The sequence below is a fragment of the Larus michahellis genome, chromosome 6 (genome assembly GCF_964199755.1).
Source record: "Larus michahellis chromosome 6, bLarMic1.1, whole genome shotgun sequence".
Classification (NCBI taxonomy): Eukaryota; Metazoa; Chordata; class Aves; order Charadriiformes; family Laridae; genus Larus; species Larus michahellis.
Window position 1 is genome coordinate 17,384,463 of NC_133901.1, and position 18,417 is coordinate 17,402,879.

The 18,417-nt window shown below is 42.5% G+C and overlaps 2 protein-coding genes across 3 annotated transcripts in view; one reads left to right on the top strand and one right to left on the bottom strand.

Annotated features, from left to right (window-relative positions):
• On the bottom strand, window positions 1–13,899 carry PARL (presenilin associated rhomboid like). Its single transcript, XM_074590745.1, has 10 exons — window positions 13,601–13,899; window positions 13,327–13,519; window positions 12,973–13,113; window positions 9,894–9,942; window positions 8,114–8,209; window positions 6,559–6,708; window positions 6,015–6,085; window positions 4,564–4,665; window positions 2,570–2,667; window positions 1–327 (listed from the first exon to the last, which is right to left on the bottom strand). The coding sequence occupies exons 1-10, from the start codon at window positions 13,897–13,899 to the stop codon at window positions 210–212; spliced, it is 1,317 nt and encodes a 438-aa protein (XP_074446846.1). The 3' UTR covers window positions 1–209.
• LOC141744543 (claudin-15-like) overlaps window positions 13,739–18,417 on the top strand; it is a 21,770-nt gene continuing 17,091 nt past the window's right edge. The window contains exon 1 of one of the 2 annotated variants that reach the window (XM_074590746.1): window positions 13,739–13,938. In XM_074590746.1, the coding sequence (XP_074446847.1) occupies window positions 13,870–13,938 (69 nt within the window). In that variant the 5' untranslated portion in view covers window positions 13,739–13,869. Of the gene's footprint in view, window positions 13,939–18,399 lie in introns of those variants that run through there. The other variant, XM_074590747.1, reaches the window with a different exon arrangement.

The following is an 18,417-nucleotide window of genomic DNA, read 5'->3' on the forward strand; positions in this document are numbered from 1 at the left end:
TCAGAGAGCAATAGGATAAAAACCTTTATTGTTCCGCCTTTGTCAGAGTTCATTTTCTATTCATGTGTATTTTTGTAAGTGTAGTTTGCATTAGAAACTTCAGCTCCTTCGAGGCTTAATGCAGAGTAACAAAAAACCTTCACAACCAATTCAATCCCGTGTCTTCAAGTAATATACCACTTGGGCACAAGGAATCTCTAGCATTGGAATCAGTTCGATCTTCCACCTCCTCCTTTTCCTGTGTTCTTTGTCCTCATTTCATGCCAAGCTTTCACCAGCGGTTCTCTGTTCTTCCATATGAGCTCATGGCCGTAAGTCACGTACCACCTGAGAGAGAAAATATGAGTTAAAACTAACTGCAACTTTTCTCTGTAGATGAGGAACAGGCTGATCACTAAAATCAAGTGACTCAAATGTGTAGTGTAGGAGACAGGATAAACTGAGGCAGAAAGAACAACGTTTTCAGAGAGCGGCAGGTAAGCTGCTTGTTCTCTTGGCTCCTAATAGTTAATCTCTCTGTGTTCTTGCTCAGCTCAGTCTTGAGGAATGGTTTTCATGTCTCTAAATTCATGCTCTCATGATTTCTACTTAAAAAAGATGCAAAAAAGTATTTCCATTTAAGAGACTGTTAAAACAGTACTGTTGCTTGTGCTAAGCCTTCCTGACAACGCCAAGTAAAAGTATTTTTCTCATATATAAATTCAACTGCCCCATAACAGCCACATTCTGTTCAAAGTGAGTTTTCTTCTATAAACATCTAAATGAAGATTTAATCTATCTGTGTTCTAGCTTAATTTATATTCATAGAGAACTATATATGCTTATATATATATCATATATAATTGGTTATGATATTCATATATGATAATCAGAAGTGATTAAGGCAGGGAGGTTGTGGTGCAGAGGGGAAGCAACTGCATGAAAATAGGCTGAAGGTTCTCCCAAAGGTCTGACCTCACCTGGGTCCTGAATAACAAAAGTTGTGTTACATGAGCCATCGTGTAACAGGTGCCAGGCCAAATCAATCCCTTAAATCACATAGTCGCTTTCTGAAGGGGACAACTGTCTGTGAGGTCACATATAGAAAATACTTTGGCCATTCAACATATGTCCTAAATAGAGGCTCTGTTTTAGGATGAAGTGACCAAAATGATCATAGAGAAGGACAGACGTAGGTGAGGAAGGAAAGTATTTGTCAACTCAGGACAATTTTTACTGCAACTGGAACTGCAATCCTATTTAAACAATGAATAGGGGACCAGAACATCTCTCTTATGAAGAAAGGCTGAGGGATTTGGGTGTTTTTAGACTGGATAAAACACAACTGAGGGGGGATCTTATCAACGCTTATAAATACTGAAAGGGTGGGTGTCAGGAGGATGGGGCCAGGTCTTTTCAGTAGTGCCCAGTGACAGGACAAGGGATAATGGGCACAAACTTGAACATAGGAAGTTCCACCTAAACATGAGGAGGAACTTCTTTACCCTGAAGGTGGCAGAGCCCTGGCACAGGCTGCCCAGAGAGGTGGTGGAGTCTCTGTCTCTGGAGACATTCCAAACCTGCCTGGACGCGTTCCTGTGCAACCTGCTCTGGGTGACCCTGCTCTGGCAGGGGTTTTGACTAGATGATCTCCAGAGGTCCCTTCCAACCCCTGCCATTATTACAATGAACAAGCTGATATAGATACATCATGGCAGAAAGTAGTTATGAATTGGCAAGACCGCATCAAATGCAGTTGTGATACCAAAGAAGGGGAGAAAAGGAGACTGTGCAGCACAGAACTTATGGACGCCAAAGCAAAAAATAGCAAACAAAGGCAAACCAGTTTGCAGATCAAAATAAAAACGTCCTCCATCTGTTTCTTTGTCAGGTAGGCTTTTCCTATGCCTACATAAAGAGTTTAAAAATGCTCTTAATTGTGCAAATTAAGACAACATTGCAATCAGGTAGAAGGGGAAACACTCGTTAAATGATGTAGTTCAAACATGGAACAATGCAGAACTGTTCCCTACAAACTGGTTTCTAGGAGTTCTTCCCAATTAGGAATGTTCCACACAAAGACAACAGCAGCAACACTGAGAAACAGCTGAAGAGGCTGCTCAAAGGAATTTGGCCTGAACTTATAATAACTCTGTAGCTCTCTCTAAATTGGTAATTAGAGGAAAAACGTTGAGACAAAGGAACTTTCTTAGCTGTGTAATTCTAAAGTTATTTTAATTTGTCCACGCTGTGTTTTGTGAGATCTTTTCTGCCTTGTGACTCTCCTCATTGTGCTGAGGAGAGCAGGACAAGAGACAGCCAGCCCAGGTTATGGTGACAGGACAATCTGACATCTAATCTATCATTCTAAGGCAGTTCAGCTCAATTTCTTTCAGTTCTATGGATTTGTTAACAGCATTTTCCACACAGTTTTATAGCGCTATAAAGGTAACAGTGAGTTGTCTTCAATGCTACTTAAGACAACCTTCTAAAAAATCCCCACGCTTCAGAGATAAGAGGAAGTAAAGAGAAAAAAAAACAGGATGAATTTAAATACAAAACAAAGAGAAGTCAGTAAATACAGACTTACATTCCAAAGAGAGCTCCCCCAAGATGTGCAGCATGGTCAAAAAGTCTCCAGCCTAGAGCAAGCCCTGCAGTGTCAAATGCAATTATGGCTTTTAAAGCCTGGAAAGGAAAGGAACGTGAAACAGACAGATCAGTCACAGCATATAATGGTCACTGATAACAAAGTTCCATATTCTGTCACAGAGCAAAAATTTGGTATCAAAACCCATCCCCTTTATATCAAAGAAATCACTGTAAAAAAAAATAATATTGTTTTAAACCAACAGACTCAGTCTTTAGCTGTACTGTGCTGTCAAAATACAGACATGAACAGCTACAGAATAATGCAGGGTGGGAACGTGGCCTTTTCAAATACTCGGTCTTTTCCAATCTTCATTTCTGAAGCTACACATACATTCCAAACTTGGAGCAGGGGAAAAAAAAAAAAGAGGAAGTTATGTGAAAGAGTACATGCTACAGGAGACCACAAAACACGGAATTGCAACATGCTCATTCACATAGCTCAGATTTATATGCATCTCTCCTCCCAAACACAATCCTCTAGTGGATGGAACGTGTGGGGCAGCATCCCTGTCATCTTAGCTCATATAAATTGATTATCACACTCTCCTAAGCAACACATCTGTTGGAAGGCAGAAACTCAGGATGACAGCGAACAACTCCATGGCCAGAAACAGCACGAGCATCACTACACCAGCCCCAAGAGACATAAACCACCATAACTGTAATTATGCAAAATTTTACTAAATACCTCATTCCAAACAGACCAGCAGATTTAACATCAGGATGAAATGTTACTTTAAGTAGGATTTCTCTCCTTAAGCATATGTGTTAGAATAGCAGCTATATTGCTACATTGGCTTGTTTATTTTAAAAGCAGGTTACAGTATATGCAAGGTAGGCTAAAGGAGTGCACAAAGTTTAGAAATACAATTACCCAGTAGAGGTTCTTACTTAGGGCTAAAATTATTCCAACGTTTGTACTGCAATAGCTAATCTTGCTCTTGTCTTACTGTTGCAATGAGTAATTCCTCTGTGGCTCTGCTTTCTGCTTTCTCTGTGGCTCTGTCAAGATTTCTACCCTGCCCATCTTTTTTAGGAAAGATGCAGTTAAAGAGTAGCATGCAAAAAAAAAAAACCAAAAAACAAAAAAAACCAAAAACAGGTCCACCTAAGCAGAAGTGCAAGAAAAACATGAAGGCTACATCTAAGAACACTTGTTCAAATCTGTAAGCTTCGCTTACAAAAAATATTAAATCTCATGATCCTGAAATGACAAAGCTTAACTGCTTCAAGTAAAACAGTAAAATAACTTTTAGTAGTGGACCAAAGATGATTAACTTATTAAAGCAAGTCCAGATATGACACGCTTTTCAAAACTGGGGCAGTGGATGTGCTTGAAAGAACTTAATGAAACAAAAATGAAGTCCTAGTACTACCCATGAAGAAGAGCCTCAGTAGTGGATTTCTAATCCCAACAGTGTTCTTAAAAGTACCAAAAGATGGCATACAAATGACAAGGCAGATATTCATCCAGGGCTGGAATGTTAGTTTACTGGAGAAACAAAATTCTGTTTTTCCCATCTCGATAATTTTTTTTTTTTTTCAAAAAAAGTGTATCAGTATTAAATTAGCCTGTAACGAGTGCTGCTATAAAAATATCACCCATCTGAAAGAACAGTATGTCTACAGACGTTTCCTCAGACAGGTGAACCTGAGTCCCTCCCATCTTCTTTTGCCTCTTAGTATTAGATTTGAAACAGACCCGTGGAGGATGGAAGTTAGGATAATTCTAAATTGACTCCACACTTGTGTAATGACTGTGCTAGGCTACAATTCAGAACCAGTCTCCAGGACTTCCATGACCTGTGTTCTCTTTCAAAATAAATTTAACAGCTTAGAAACACAAAGGAAGAGGACATACGCTCAGATACTGCAGAGGTATGGGGGAAACGTTTTACGAGTAGGATTTCTTTGAAGTTCAAAGGCACTTACGTTTCCTGCTGTAAATGTGAACATTGGAAGAAATATGATGGCTAATTTTGCTTCTGGCATCTTTGTACATACGGCTGCAAGGACAGTCATTATAGCTCCTGACTGCAAATACATTAAAATACACAAAAGTAAGCTTGAGATGTTACATAAGGGGAAACTTATTTTTCTGCATGTGAACCCGTTTTCCTTTTGGCTTTTCTTCTCAAACACTGCCCTGTGATAAACGTCAAATTACAAACCACAACAGCAAAGTTCAGAATAAAATAAAACAAGACACCATTATTTAATTTCAACATCTGAAATTATAAATACTCAAAAAAAATACCCCTCAGATCCTCTTATATAATTAAGAAACACCCACCCCCCCCCCCCGATTTTTTTGAAGATAACAATTTATGTTAATGTGCTTTTTTTCCCAGTAAACCACAGAAATCTAACACATATTAATCAAACGCAGACATCTCAGATAAAGGGAATCATTGTGAAGCTTGAACCGAAACAAGGAAAATAACAGATGGACAGGGACAATAAACCTTTTGTCAATGAAACAAGCAATTCCCTGGTTTGTACTAAATTGACCATGGGCTTTTGTATCTGTGAAATATCTCAATGGAAAGGCTGTAAATACAGTGAACTAATGCAACGCATGGCAATTTCAGTAAGTTTGGATCAATAAGACTAATGGAAAGTAACTTGCTCCAGATACAGTTTATTCAATGATAAAGCGACAGTACATAAACAGCACTACCAAAAATTCTAACTTCGGGACAGCTCAACAGATTTTTTCCATTCCAATTGAAAAATAAGAATCTGAACTTTTGGCTCTTATCAAAGTTACTTGGTAAAGTTAAGAAGCCTTTAAAACTTGACCAATGGTTAGGTTCACCTCAAACTTCTAGCAAGTTAAGTGTTTTTAAGTGTTCTACTACTAAAAATACTTGTAGACAACCGCAACACCTTCTGAGCCTGCCTCATCTTTCATACTGCGAGACTTTTGGCAGGAGCACTGCCCTTTCTGCATAGCACGCCCTACAACTTCCGCTACTATCACATGCTGATTTTCATTGTCTGATTACAGTATCTCTTTCTAAAGTGTTCTATTTTCCATTAGAGAAGACTGATACACAATTATGAAATGACTTATGAAATAAGTGGTAAAACTGAACTATCTGCTCAGTGACAAGAGGTCCTGCTGTTAAGTAATCATTTACCAGTCATTAGCATTAAGTGGCATTAGTTATGGGCTGTCGCTGCAAGAAAGAGTTCGCATATTTGAAGACTAAGCAAGTTCTTGCACAGGTATCACTGCCTGTTACTTGGTTTTGGTAAACCTTCCTAGTTTCCATAATCCCAAATATATTCTTGGCTTTTAAGTAGGTTAAAGAATACAGCAGGCTTTGAAAAGGGCTTCAGAGATCATTATAAGGTCTCCCATATTCCAAGATACTTACGGCTCCAAGGGATGGTTCAAACTTTCCAGTGGCCATTTTAGCAACGTAGCTGACAAAAGTGGAGATAACCCCTAGAAAGCAAAAATGCTTATTGGAAACAATGCCAGCAACGCAGAAAAGTGCGAGAAAGTGCAACGATGTTATCTGAACATCTTCCTAAAGAAGTTAGGTGGTGTGGCTTGGGGGTTGTTTTTGGGTGTTTTGGGGGTGTGTGCCATGTGCGTTTGTTTTAACTTGAATTAACTGTCATCTTTTCCCACAAAACTCCCATGAATCTGTATTAAGAACTATTTTATTTTGGTAGCTAAGCATGACTTAAAACCAGATACTTGTATTGTCATGATATTTTGAAGCTAAATATCCTAAACCCATTAAAATTCTGTATGACAGCAAATAAGTACTGCAGTTAGTACAGAGCAATGCGTGGGACTGAACTATGGCCATCTGTCATCATACATCTATTAACCGTGCACTTGCTTTACTTGCATGAATACGTATGTATATTTTTTTAAAGTGTTGTAAAAATATATATATTTAACATTACCAGCAGAAAGGTACACTGCAATGAACTGCTCACATCCCAGAAGAGAGACAATGCTGCTGGAAAAACTCCATAAAACATACATATTTGCCGCCATGTGGAATAGAGAGAAGTGACTAAATGTAGAGAGCAGCATGGGAGAACACAGGGCTCCTACAGAAGAGAAAAACAATGGGAAAACAAAAAAAAAGTCAGTGCTTTAATTTGCTTCAGCTTCCATGTCATGCAGACTAGAAATTTATCAAGACATACTATAGGCTAATTACACTTAGAATTCTCAAATACAAGCTATGTAATAAACCCTGAAATGTGACAAATTTCAAATTCCATGTAATACCTTTTGAACGGTAGGACATGTACCCCAGAGATACGCAAGCCGTACACACAGCTACTTTAGAAAGCCGTAATTACCTACTGGGGAATGTTTCATATAAAACATTTATCTTAAAACATGTCTCCTATGCTTTGGAAAGGAAAAAAGGTTTTATTCATGTATGTATTTGGTGAAAAATTTTTAATATCTCATGAGCATCTATATAAAATTATTTTGCTACAGAGATGGATTCATAAAAAAAACCCCTATTTTTTTCTAAAAAGCTACTAGCTCTCCCTCACTGAAATAGTAACCTTGAAATTGCAAAAAAAACCCATTAGCAGGTTTAAAGGTCAACATTATTTAAAATAGGGGTGTTTGGGATGACTGATGCTCAGGTCTGGATAATAGCGATCTTCAGCTTTGGAGCATGTGTGGGAAATTGGTTGAGTTTTCACATTTTCAGCAGAAATTAAGAGGACAGCAGAAAGTACTCTCCTAACACACGTTTGTCTCACCCTTTTAGTTCTTTTCTCTACTGTAGAAATGAAAGATAATTGTTGTGCCATTAAATACTAGTCACTTGCTTTTCTAAGTTAACCTCTTCAAAATATTTCACATACAGTGAAAGCCAAGTTTCTGTAGGTTTGTTTTGTTTTTTTTCTTTTAACGCCTACCCAAAGCACAGCTTTCAAACAAGGGCTCTATACATAACACACAGAGTAATGCTTGTCCATTGACGAAAGCGCACATGCATGGGACTGATGACTGTTCTATCTGCAACCCCCAGAACATTAAAGGAAGAAAAAAAAAATCATATTTGAGACTATTTTTCGAATGGCATGACATAATACAATTTATTTTCCTCCCAACCAAAGACTGGCACAATTAGCATTCTTTCCAGGAAAGCAGTGAGATCCCTGGGAGAAGCACCTTTACAGAGGCAGGAGCTGCATCCCGCTGAATGCAGTATAAGGCCAGATAGCAGGCAACAGTTTTGATGTTACAACATTTAGAAAAACACCAGTGAGGGCTTTTTTTTTTTTTCTTAATCCATTACTTCTAACTTTTTTCCCCTAGAAGTGTTTTTTGTCTGGGCAAAATGTTGTATTTGGGCATGACTGAGATCGCTTGTGGGTGATGGAGCTGTAAGCAAGCTATGTGCTACCCAAAGCTTTTGCAGTACGATCAGAGGTTCTATGACATCCCAATTTAAAGAAGTTCCCCAAATTACTGTTCACTTACTGGAGGATGGATCTGAGGTGAAATATGTAAACATAACCCGTCGCATACCAGGCAGCCTCCATAAACAGAATACAAAGACATTTGCAGCTATAATACCTATTAAAAGGAAAAAAAAGTATAAAAGCAAGTTATGCCTGTAACATGACACAATGCTTACTGTAAACAAGCATTCAAAAGTAATCTTAGAAGATTTATACTTTTTCTTCACTATTTCATTAAGAGCAGTATCCACTTCTAACTTTACAAAACGTTTTGAAAAAGCAAAGGAAAATACTGAAAGCTATATTCATATAGTGGAAGCCTTCCCAGGAATAAGACATTTGATTGTTTTAACGTACGATGTAATGAATGAATGCAACAACCCAGAAAAGCTGTACTTCAGACATTCAAGGTATGGTTTCAAACTCCTATTCCACTGTAGAACCACTGAAACAAGGGCCAGCTTAAGAGGTCTCACTTCTTGCCTCTCAAGCTGCTTATGCCCAAATGCCACCGATCTACTGCACAGTTGCATTTAACTGCGCAGGGAGGCTTGGGGAAGCACACAGACACACAGAACGCACCCCTTCCATCTTCTCGGGAGGTTCGGTTTTGAGGTAATGGTAAAGATAAGTGTTTAGAGATCAAGTATAAAAAGTTGAGTTGGCATTGCTAAGGCACAGTTACCGTTGGGAGAGAGCAAACGCACAGCTTTTTACTTCACAGATGTTTACTGCAATCTTATTTCAGTTTAAATAAGAATTAGAAACATAATGATTCAAAGTTATTGTTTCTTGTTTAAAGTGCCTTCTCTATTTCTACCCAAGCATGTAGGTATTTAAAATGTTTTATAATAGCTAGAAACATTAAAGGGGAAAATAACTGTGCTTCCTTTACAGAATGGAAAATGTCACATAATTATTCTCTATTTGAAGTTTGCAACAAAATGTAAGAACCGTGAAAAGCTATGGTACATAAATCCCAGAGCCAAAATTTTAACAGATATCATCTTTTGGCACGCCATCCTGTTCCACCATGCTCTTTTATTTGAGGAAATATTTTGCCTTCACGCTACACTAGGATGTTACAAAACTCTCAGTAATTTCACTACAGTAAGCTCAACCTTTTTATGGCAATCAGGGCTAAGTATCCGAATGGCTTGGGGTCTACCAGCTAGAATTTATATTGCTTGTGAGATTAACTCCATGTTGAGGGATGCTCTAGGGAATACAGAATATGAATCTTCACCCCACCCCTCCCTCCACCCCAATACGATATTTGTATCTGTATCCTGACTTGGCTTGCATGTTGAAGAGCAATACAAAACTTCCTGACAGGACTTATTAGCATGTAAAATATATAACAGCAAATACAGCTTAGCTACTTTATTTGGAAAGCTCACAAGATAGTCGCTTCTTGTTTGCAACAGTATGTATGTAAAATAGCAAAAAAATTAGCAGGGAGTTTTATTTCCACGTATCAGTGGAATATATATACTCATATTCCTCCTAAAAGCATTTGCTGTTTTTCACAGTTCCCGAGAAAAATGTTGCTGGGAGAAGATTCTTGCTAATCCTTCACACTCTCTCACATAAACGCATAGGAATTTTTTCAACGTGTACAAGAAATAGTTTGTGAGAAGGAAGTGTAGCAGAAATAGTGTATGTGCAGGTGTAAGTCTACACATGCTTTGTGCCTAACAACCTAAACGTGGTAGGAAAGCCATCTGTTTTAACATACTGTACCTGTTTGCCATATTTCTCTTCCTGTGAATGTCTAATACTTGTAAGCTAACACAAACCTGTCACAGTCCGCTGACCCTCAGTCAGGTTATTCCACCAGCTGTTAACCTGAAATGGAATTGCTGTACATCAGTGCCGCTGCAGAGTATTAGCAATTTCAAAACCAGTCACACAAGGTTCTACCTTTTTAAGAATGGAAAGCATTTGTTTGAAATCTGTTAAGTAAATCTGTTTCAAACATTTTTGTTCTCTGATTAGTTTAGCTTTTCAAGTCGGCGTTTCCTTACTCAAGAACAGTTATTTACCCTCCTTTTCATAAAATATCCCAACATAGATGAAGAGTTTCTTCAAAAAGAACAGGGTTATATCCTTATAAGTGGTAATTATAATCTCACCTGCAGTTCATATACACCGAGCAGTTATATCCAACTGCACGGGTTTAACTCTGCTTGTACTAAACAAGGATCTAGCCCATAATGCTTACTTTAGCAGATTAGCCAAAGTTAGCATAAACGCTGCCTCCACTAAGCCTCACCCTAACACTGTCTAACATCACACCACCCACCTTTGAGAGATTCCACTTTTGTGCCAGGGTCACTTTTGCGGAGGTGGCTCACAAGATGTGGAATCCATTCCCCCTTGCATCCAGCTCACCCAGCCCTCCTCCAAGTTTAAAACCCCTGAAAAAGTTTATTTTGAGTGCAGTCAGCCCACAGACAAATTCCACCCCCTCTTTCCCTTCCTCAGCTTTCAGAATCATTTTGGACAAATATTTTACTGATAGCTCAATGACCTTCCAACCATACTGATGGGGACAACATCACAGAAATTATCTGTAGGTTGGAGGAGGGTGGAAATAATGTTGTATGAAACAAATCATTCACTATTTGATATCAAAGTAACGATTTAATTGCATTTTTTTTGTTTAATTCTCTGGCACAGGGTACAGATGCTAGTATTTCCTACAAAGTTCTCCAGTATAAGAACACTAAACAAACATGATTTTACTAAAATACAAGAAGTAGATGCCCTCAGAAGCTATTGGGGGATCCTGAACTTTTAAAAACAGAACTTACCAGCTGAAGACAAGGTTTGGGAGTTTAAGCCCATTAACAAGGGGGCAGTTTTGTTTTATTTTTCGGATAGCTAATCACCAGATCTTCCTCATCAGGTTTTGAAGGAAAATAAAAAAATAAACCCAAAATTACTTAATATTTTAAGTGGTAATTATAATCTCACCTGCAGTTCATATACACCGAGCAAGAAAGCATGGGTCTGGCTAGGACAGAGTTAATTTTCTTTACAGCAGCTCATACACGGTGCTGTGTTTTAGATTTTTGACCAGACCAGTACTGATAACACACTAATATTCTAGCTTTTGCTGAACAGTGTTTGCACAGCATCAAGACCTTTTCCATTTCTCACTCTGCCCCTGCAGTGAATAGACTGGGGGTGCGCAATAGGCTGAGAGGGGATACAACCAGGAAGATGACCCGAACTAACAAGAGACCTATTTCCTACCATAATAAAAGGAAAAAGAGGAGATTTTAGGAAGTTTAGACATTTTTTGTTCACGAACTGGCTGGGCATTGGTCTACCCACAAAAGACCATGAGTGATTGCCTTTGCATCACTTGTTTTTTTCTCTGACTTAGCCTTCACTTTAATTATACATTTTTTTTTGGTTGTTGTATTATCTTTAGCCCCAAGTTTTCTTGCTTTTATTCTTCCTTTCCTCTTACCCCACCCCACTGGAGGTTTGTGGGGGACGTTTGCAAGCAGCTGTGCGGAGGTCAGCTGCCCACCAGGGTTAACGCACAACACATGCCCATTTCAAAACAAGTACCACAGTTCACACAATTCGTGTGACAAAACCAGCTCCTCTGTGTCCTGCCCAGGGCCCTGTGCTTCTCCAGCTCCACACTCAGCCCTACTGCCCTTGGACAAGCAGACCTGAAAGAGTAATGAAGCCTGGTCCATCACAAGCCACAGCAGTAACCTTGACACAAACGTAAAACACATACGCGTGCTCAGTTTAGTTTTAAACACACTTAAATTGAAACCTAAATAACCGATATGCTGGGGATGCCAATTAAGTTTATAATAAGTCTTGCAGTACTTATGTTGCTCCTACTGCCCAAACTCCAAAGTATTTGTATGGAAATGTCAGCTCTCACAAAGTAAAAAGCCCCCTAAGCCCTCATATTTGTGAGGTAGAGGTTGAAAATACAAATGCATTCCAGAAGCCAGAGCATTAACAAATGTAATGTGTAAGGTTCAGAATTTAAACTAGCTCTGTCCTCTCTGGGAGTTCATGTTTGCTTTTAGGATTGCTTAGACATAGCAAGAATGGATTTTTTTTTATAGTCAAAAAGCAAAAGGTACCTAGTTTAGATATACAAACTACTACTACCGACCCAGGGCTATGAAGATGATTAGGGGATTGGAACACCTCTCTTATGAAGAAAGGCTGAGAGATTTGGGTCTCTTCAGTCTGGAAAAAAGACGGCTGAGGGGGGATCTTATCAATGCTTATAAATACTGAAAGGGTGGGTGTCAGGAGGATGGGGCCAGGCTCTTTTCAGTGGTGCCCAGTGACAGGACAAGGTATAATGGGCACAAACTTGAACATAGGAAGTTCCACCTAAACATGAGGAGGAACTTCTTTACCCTGAGGGTGGCAGAGCCCCAGCACAGGCTGCCCAGAGAGGTGGTGGCGTTTCTGTCTCTGGAGACATTCAAAGCCCACATGGACGCGTTCCTGTGCAACCTGCTCTGGGTGACCCTGCTCTGGCAGGGGGTTGGACTAGATGGTCTCCAGAGGTCCCTTCCCCCTACCATTCTGTGATTCTGTGACCTCCCTTCCCTGCTTTTCAGGATGAAGAGGGCATTTTTCTCCAGTATAGCTTTTGCAGTGATATTGTGAGTTAAAGTTTTCTAGAATGAATTCTATTGGTTTTTTCTTGTGAGGTAATGCATCTACTGTAATTTGCTGAGAACCTACTACTTCTCCAAGTGAAAAATCAGGTTAAGCAGGACAAGTTGTACAAATAGCACACTGGACGAAAGCCGTGGTCACGTTTCGCGTTTCCGTGGGGACCCACCCGTATGCGAACAGGCCTGGCCTGGCTCCGTGTACCTGCTTTCTGAAGTCCCCCCTCTTCTGGGGCCGTATTTTATCCAACCAGTCCGCCCGGGCTTCCTCGAAATAGGTCTGGACCCGCGACTTGAGGGACTCATACTGCCAGATGGCGGCCGACCCGAAGGCTGAGCCTGTGAACTGGGCAACATCAGATAAGAGTCAAAAGGAAGGCACTGTCCTGAGAGCTGTCCCTACGTGGCTTCACCTGAGGAAGCCAGGCTCGCCACGGCCTGCGGTTCCTCGCCATTCCCGGTTGCCCGGCCCTGAGCAATGGGTCATGGCGACCGAGGCACCGCTGACAGACAGGGGTCTCGCCACCCCGCTCCCCCCCAGCCCCCAGCGGCCGCTTACCCCCACCGCGAAGAGGAGTGGTTTGACCAGGCGTCGCGGCGAGGGGCGGCCGGCGTGGGCGGGCGGCGGCGGCGGCGGGCAGAGGCTTCGGCGCGGGGGCGGCGGGCCGGGCCGCGCCTCGCCGGCGGGGGGCTCTTCGGGCCGCGGCCTCGCCCGGCGGAAACCCTGCCGCTGCTCCAGCAGCACCGTCAGCCTGTGGGGGAGAGACGCGGACCGTCAGCACCGCCCCGATGGACCATCCCCCCTTCCCCGGCTCGTCCCGGCCCGGCTGTACCTGTGTGGCCGGGGGCCCCAGGCGCGGGCCCAGCACCACCACGCCATCTTGGGCGCCTCCCCGCGCGCCGAGCGCTTCCGGGGCAGCCGGCCGCCATCTTGCGGTGGGGCCAGGGGGAGCCGCACGGTCACCCCCAGAGCGCCGGGCGAAGGGGCGGCCCCGAGACGTTCCCGGCGACGTGCCGGGGCTGCTGCTGGCCGCCGGGTCCGGTCCGCCCACCTCCCGCCCCGGCCGCCACGTGGAGAGGGTCGGCCCGGCTCTGCCCCGCCATGGTGGAGCGGGGCGCCTTCGGCCGCCATGATGAGTGTGGCAGCTCCTTTTGCCTCTCGCGTCCCTGGGTCAGTAGCGCTGGCGCCATGTAATTAGGGGCTTCCGTGGCTTTAATGTATTCTTTTCTCTAGAAGGCTTCTGGAATAGACAGAGCCTGTCTCTTCCTAAGCCTGGGGCTCAGCCTGCAGCAGAGGAGGCTGTGGCTGCTGTCTCAGCCTTGCCTTGGTCGGCCATGTGGCTCCACCACACCTCACCACCTTTCCTCACCTTGTCCCTCCGCCCTGCCTCACCTCGCCTCACCACCAGGCTGCTCCGGGGAAAGGCTGTGTGTGGCTGAGCAGGCGCCAGGCAGCTGCTCTTGCCCCACAGCCTCTTCTCAGGCCTCCTCATGGTGTTCCCCCTCATCCCGGTCGGTTGACGCCCTTGCTGCAGGCTCTGTCACTCTGCTCTTCCTGGTGCGATCCTCATGCCAGTGATGTGGCCGGGTGGTTCCCTGCAGGGCTGGCAAAGTGGTGTGGTGGGCAGTCCCTGCCCAGCCGGTGCTGCCAACACCAACGCCCTCCTGAAATTAAATGGAAAAAGAAAATAGGTATTTTTGCTTTGAAAGTAACTTGTAATTGGTAAGTTTCAAGAAGTTGCGTGCACCTTTCTGGTTATCTGTGTTGTGGAGATAGTAATGGGACAGCCAAGTGGCCTGTGCGCCAGTCGTGGCTCGGCCTCCAGAGCTGCCAAAATCAAGCACCTGAATAAACAACGGCTTATCTCAAAGGTGCATGGGGAGGATGAGAGGCAGCAGCCACATGTTGCAGCAGGACAAGTTCTGTGTGGGTGTGAGGAACACACCCCATGGGAGAGCGGTTGTGCTGTCTCCAGCTTTGGAGGCTGCTCTGGTGTGACAGGATGGGGCTTGGGCAACCCGACCCAACACTGAAGCTGTGCTTTAGCATGAGGTTGGCGTCCATGCTGTCCCTTACAACCCAAATTATTCTGTATTTCATTGTGTGAAGGGACAGTTAATAGCAAGATGAGAATAATCTGTATATTGTAATTGTAAGTGGCTATAAGCCTGATTAGACTATTAATAAGTTAAACCTTCAGGAGCACAGTTACAAAGTCAAATTGTTTGGAAATGGAGAGGAAATAAATTAACATTGTTCCTCTTTTTTTTTTTTAAACAAGTAGTGAGTTTACCTTTTCAACTCAAGGTCAGACTCTGACCTGAGGTAGCCTCTGTAAACTTGTGGTGGGAGGCTGCTCTAAGTGGTTTAGTACTGTATTTAAATCTGCATTTTATCTCTTTCTGATTGTACGGGTGGCCATGGGTCAGCCTCAGAATTTGCTTGAAGTCAGAAATGATTAGCAGGTTCAAAGCCATACATTGCTGGTGTTAAAATGTATAGATACATATGTAAATGAAACCAGTAATCAATGCTCTGTCTCTGTTATTCTATCTAACAAAATGAAAAAGAAGTAAAAGAGTTTTTTAACTTTCCAGTTTAGGCACTTTTATCACTGGTTTTTGCTTCCAGAAACCTTATCAGGAGTGATTTGATTGTTGAACCGACTTAAATATTTTTCTTTGTTAACCCTTCCCATCCTGTGTTCAAGCCACATACATTTTGGCTGTGCTGTTTTTAATATTAAGATGATTTTGCTCCTCCAGGGCTTGTTTTTATCACATTAAAGCTCTTAGCTGTATATAGCCTATGTGTGAGGTTTGCGAGGTGTGATGCTCTGCGCTTTATGTATTTGTTTGGTTTTGGTTTATGATCATTCTCCTTTGGGCAGTTCCAACGCATATTTGCTATTGTGCCATCTGGCAGATGTGGCAGCTGGTATGATCAAGTCCTGAAGGGCGGGGTGTATGTGGCACAGGTTGAAAGAGGAGGACAAATGTGGTGTCATTTGAAGTAACAAGCTGTTTGCTTTTGAAAGCTTCTCTTTTGCAGATGGTTTCTGTTAGCGAACTCTTACCCTGTTAAAGCGATGTGTTTCAGGGGCATTGCTTTTATTGTTAAAACTACAAGAGTGGTAAGAAATCAGCACCGCCATCACATGGGGACTGCAGTCGTGTGCATGACTGGTGTCCCAGAGGGAATAAGGTATCGCCTGGACTGTCCCATGGGTTTTACATGGTAGCAGCAGGGTCAGGAAGGGATGAATGAGAGTGGCTCCTTGGGGCAGGAGAAGACTAAGAGAGGAGGAACAACAGGAGCAAAGTGGTTGCAGAGCCATTCCTGGTGGATCTCCTTTGGCCAGGAGCCAGGGAGATCTGTCCTGCCTTAGGCCATGTCTGAAATCACAAACGGTTTTGTTAATGTGATCCACTGTATGGGTGTCTGTCTGCGCTGATTACTGATTGCAGGGCTTAAATGCTGCTAGGGAAATATAAAGAATATAAAGAAAATGGATTTTTTTTTTTTAAACAAGCAAACACCGCCCACCCCCTGCCCTTGTATTACCCACTACAAACATGCGTTTCAGGAGAGGCTCTAGGGCTCTCTGCGCCTGCCTTTTGTGCCCTATTAATATGTGACCCATCACTGGGCTCTCAACCCTCACTGAGACCCCACACCCACTCCCTCGTCCCAAAGGGTTCAAATCCCGGCACTGCATGCTTTGCTTCCTAAGCAGTAAAGGTTTTCTTTGCATGCTTGTCTTAAGAAAATAAAACACCTTTGTGTTGGTCCATTGTGCACCGTGCTATCAAAGGTTATTCTTCTTGCCACTTTACATCTCCCTGTGTATTGAATTGAAATGTCACCATCTAGATTCAGACGTGTACCTTTCTGTTGAGGAGTACTTGCCCACAGCGAGGAGCTCATGGATGCTGAATCATCTCTAACAGGCACATTAATACGGGAGTATTAATATACCTGTTAGAGACAGTGAAAGAAGGACTTTTACAGTGGCGTTTGTAGTCCTGCTATAACAAGGTTGAATTTGGGTCAGGGTGGAGGATTGCAAAATCTGGTTTCCAAGCTTCCTCACTTTGCAACCTATGATATTTTAAATTATTGTATTTTAATGAAAAGTTTGTGTTTACAAATTTGACATATGACCTACCTATAGTGATGGTGTAGAACATATAGTTTTATCTACTTTTCCTTACTGCCAGGAGTGGATTGTGATCGGACGGATCATACCTGTGTAATAGGCAGAAACATTCATTTAGATTATTGGCCTGACCATGTGGTGTGAAGTCTGCTTGAAGTTGTTGCTGAATTTAAATTTATCATTTATTTCAGATATTCTCTGTTGACAGTTAGGCATGTTTTGAAGAGGCTGTGCAATCACTTGAGAGGCAAATGCTCCCTCCTCAGTGTGAAATTAGACTTTTATAGTGGAATGTACACATTTTTAAGAGTGCAATAAACTTACTTTTTCCTTCCTTGTGCAAACAAATCCCGAGTGCTGCAGTCATTTAAAATGAATGATTATAGGAGGAGGCTTGCATTCTTCTTCTTTTTTTTTTTTTTTAAATGCAGAAAACTTGCATATTCCTTCACAGTGGGGGCTGCATTCTAAAACAAATCCTGTCTTCAATTGTTTGCCAGCCCACCTCGAGTGCTGTGTCCTGTTTTGGGCCCCTCACTACAGGAAAGACATTGAGGTGCTTCTCTGGAGAGTGGGTCCAGAGAAGGGCAAGGAAGCTGGTGAGGGGTCTGGAGCACAAGTCTGATGAGGAGTGGTTGAGGGAGCTGGGGGTGTTCAGCCTGGAGAAAAGGAGGCTGAGGGGAGACCTTCTCGCTCTCTACAACTCCCTGAAAGGAGGGGGTAGCCAGGGGGGGTCAGTCTCTTCTCCCAAGTAGCAGGCGATAGGACAAGAGGAAATGGCCTCAAGTTGCACCAGGGGAGGTTTAGGATGGATATTAGGAAAAATTTCTACACTGAAAAGGTTGTCACGCACTAGAACAGGCTGCCCAGGGAAGTCGTTGAGTCACCCATCCCCGGAGGTATTTAAAAGCCGGGTAGATGTTGTGCTGAGGGATGTGGTTTAGTGATGGTTTTTGTCAGTGCTAGGTTGATGATTGGACTTGATGTTCTGAAAGGTCCCTTCCAACCCAGGCAATTCTATGATTCTATATGGACACAGTCCTCCTTTCATGAAAACAGTGTTTTGGTGACAAGTGCAACAAAAGTTTCAAGTAAAACAATCATTGTGGATATCGTAATAATATTCTTCTGTATTGCTTTGGAGTCTGATGGTGCCTGGGCAGCTCAGTGGCACTGACAAAGCATGTTATATGCCAATGGTTGCCAGGTTAATCTGAGCATCTTCGGTACTAACTTACATGGCTTTTTTGTAATTTTAGTAGTTGAGTTGTCCATTTCACTGAAATTTCGCTGTAGCGAAAAGCCATGCCTGAGCCTTTGTGCAACAGTCGGGCAGAGCTTTGGCCCCTGGTCCTTGATTTTTAGAATGGGGGGAAAGGTCCTAAAGAGTACAAAACTTTCACATGTTTGATCAAACTGGTCCTCACAAAGTGCTGACACTAGTGTCTAGCAGGAAGGTAGATGAAGCAGGTTGGAAACATACCGTAAAC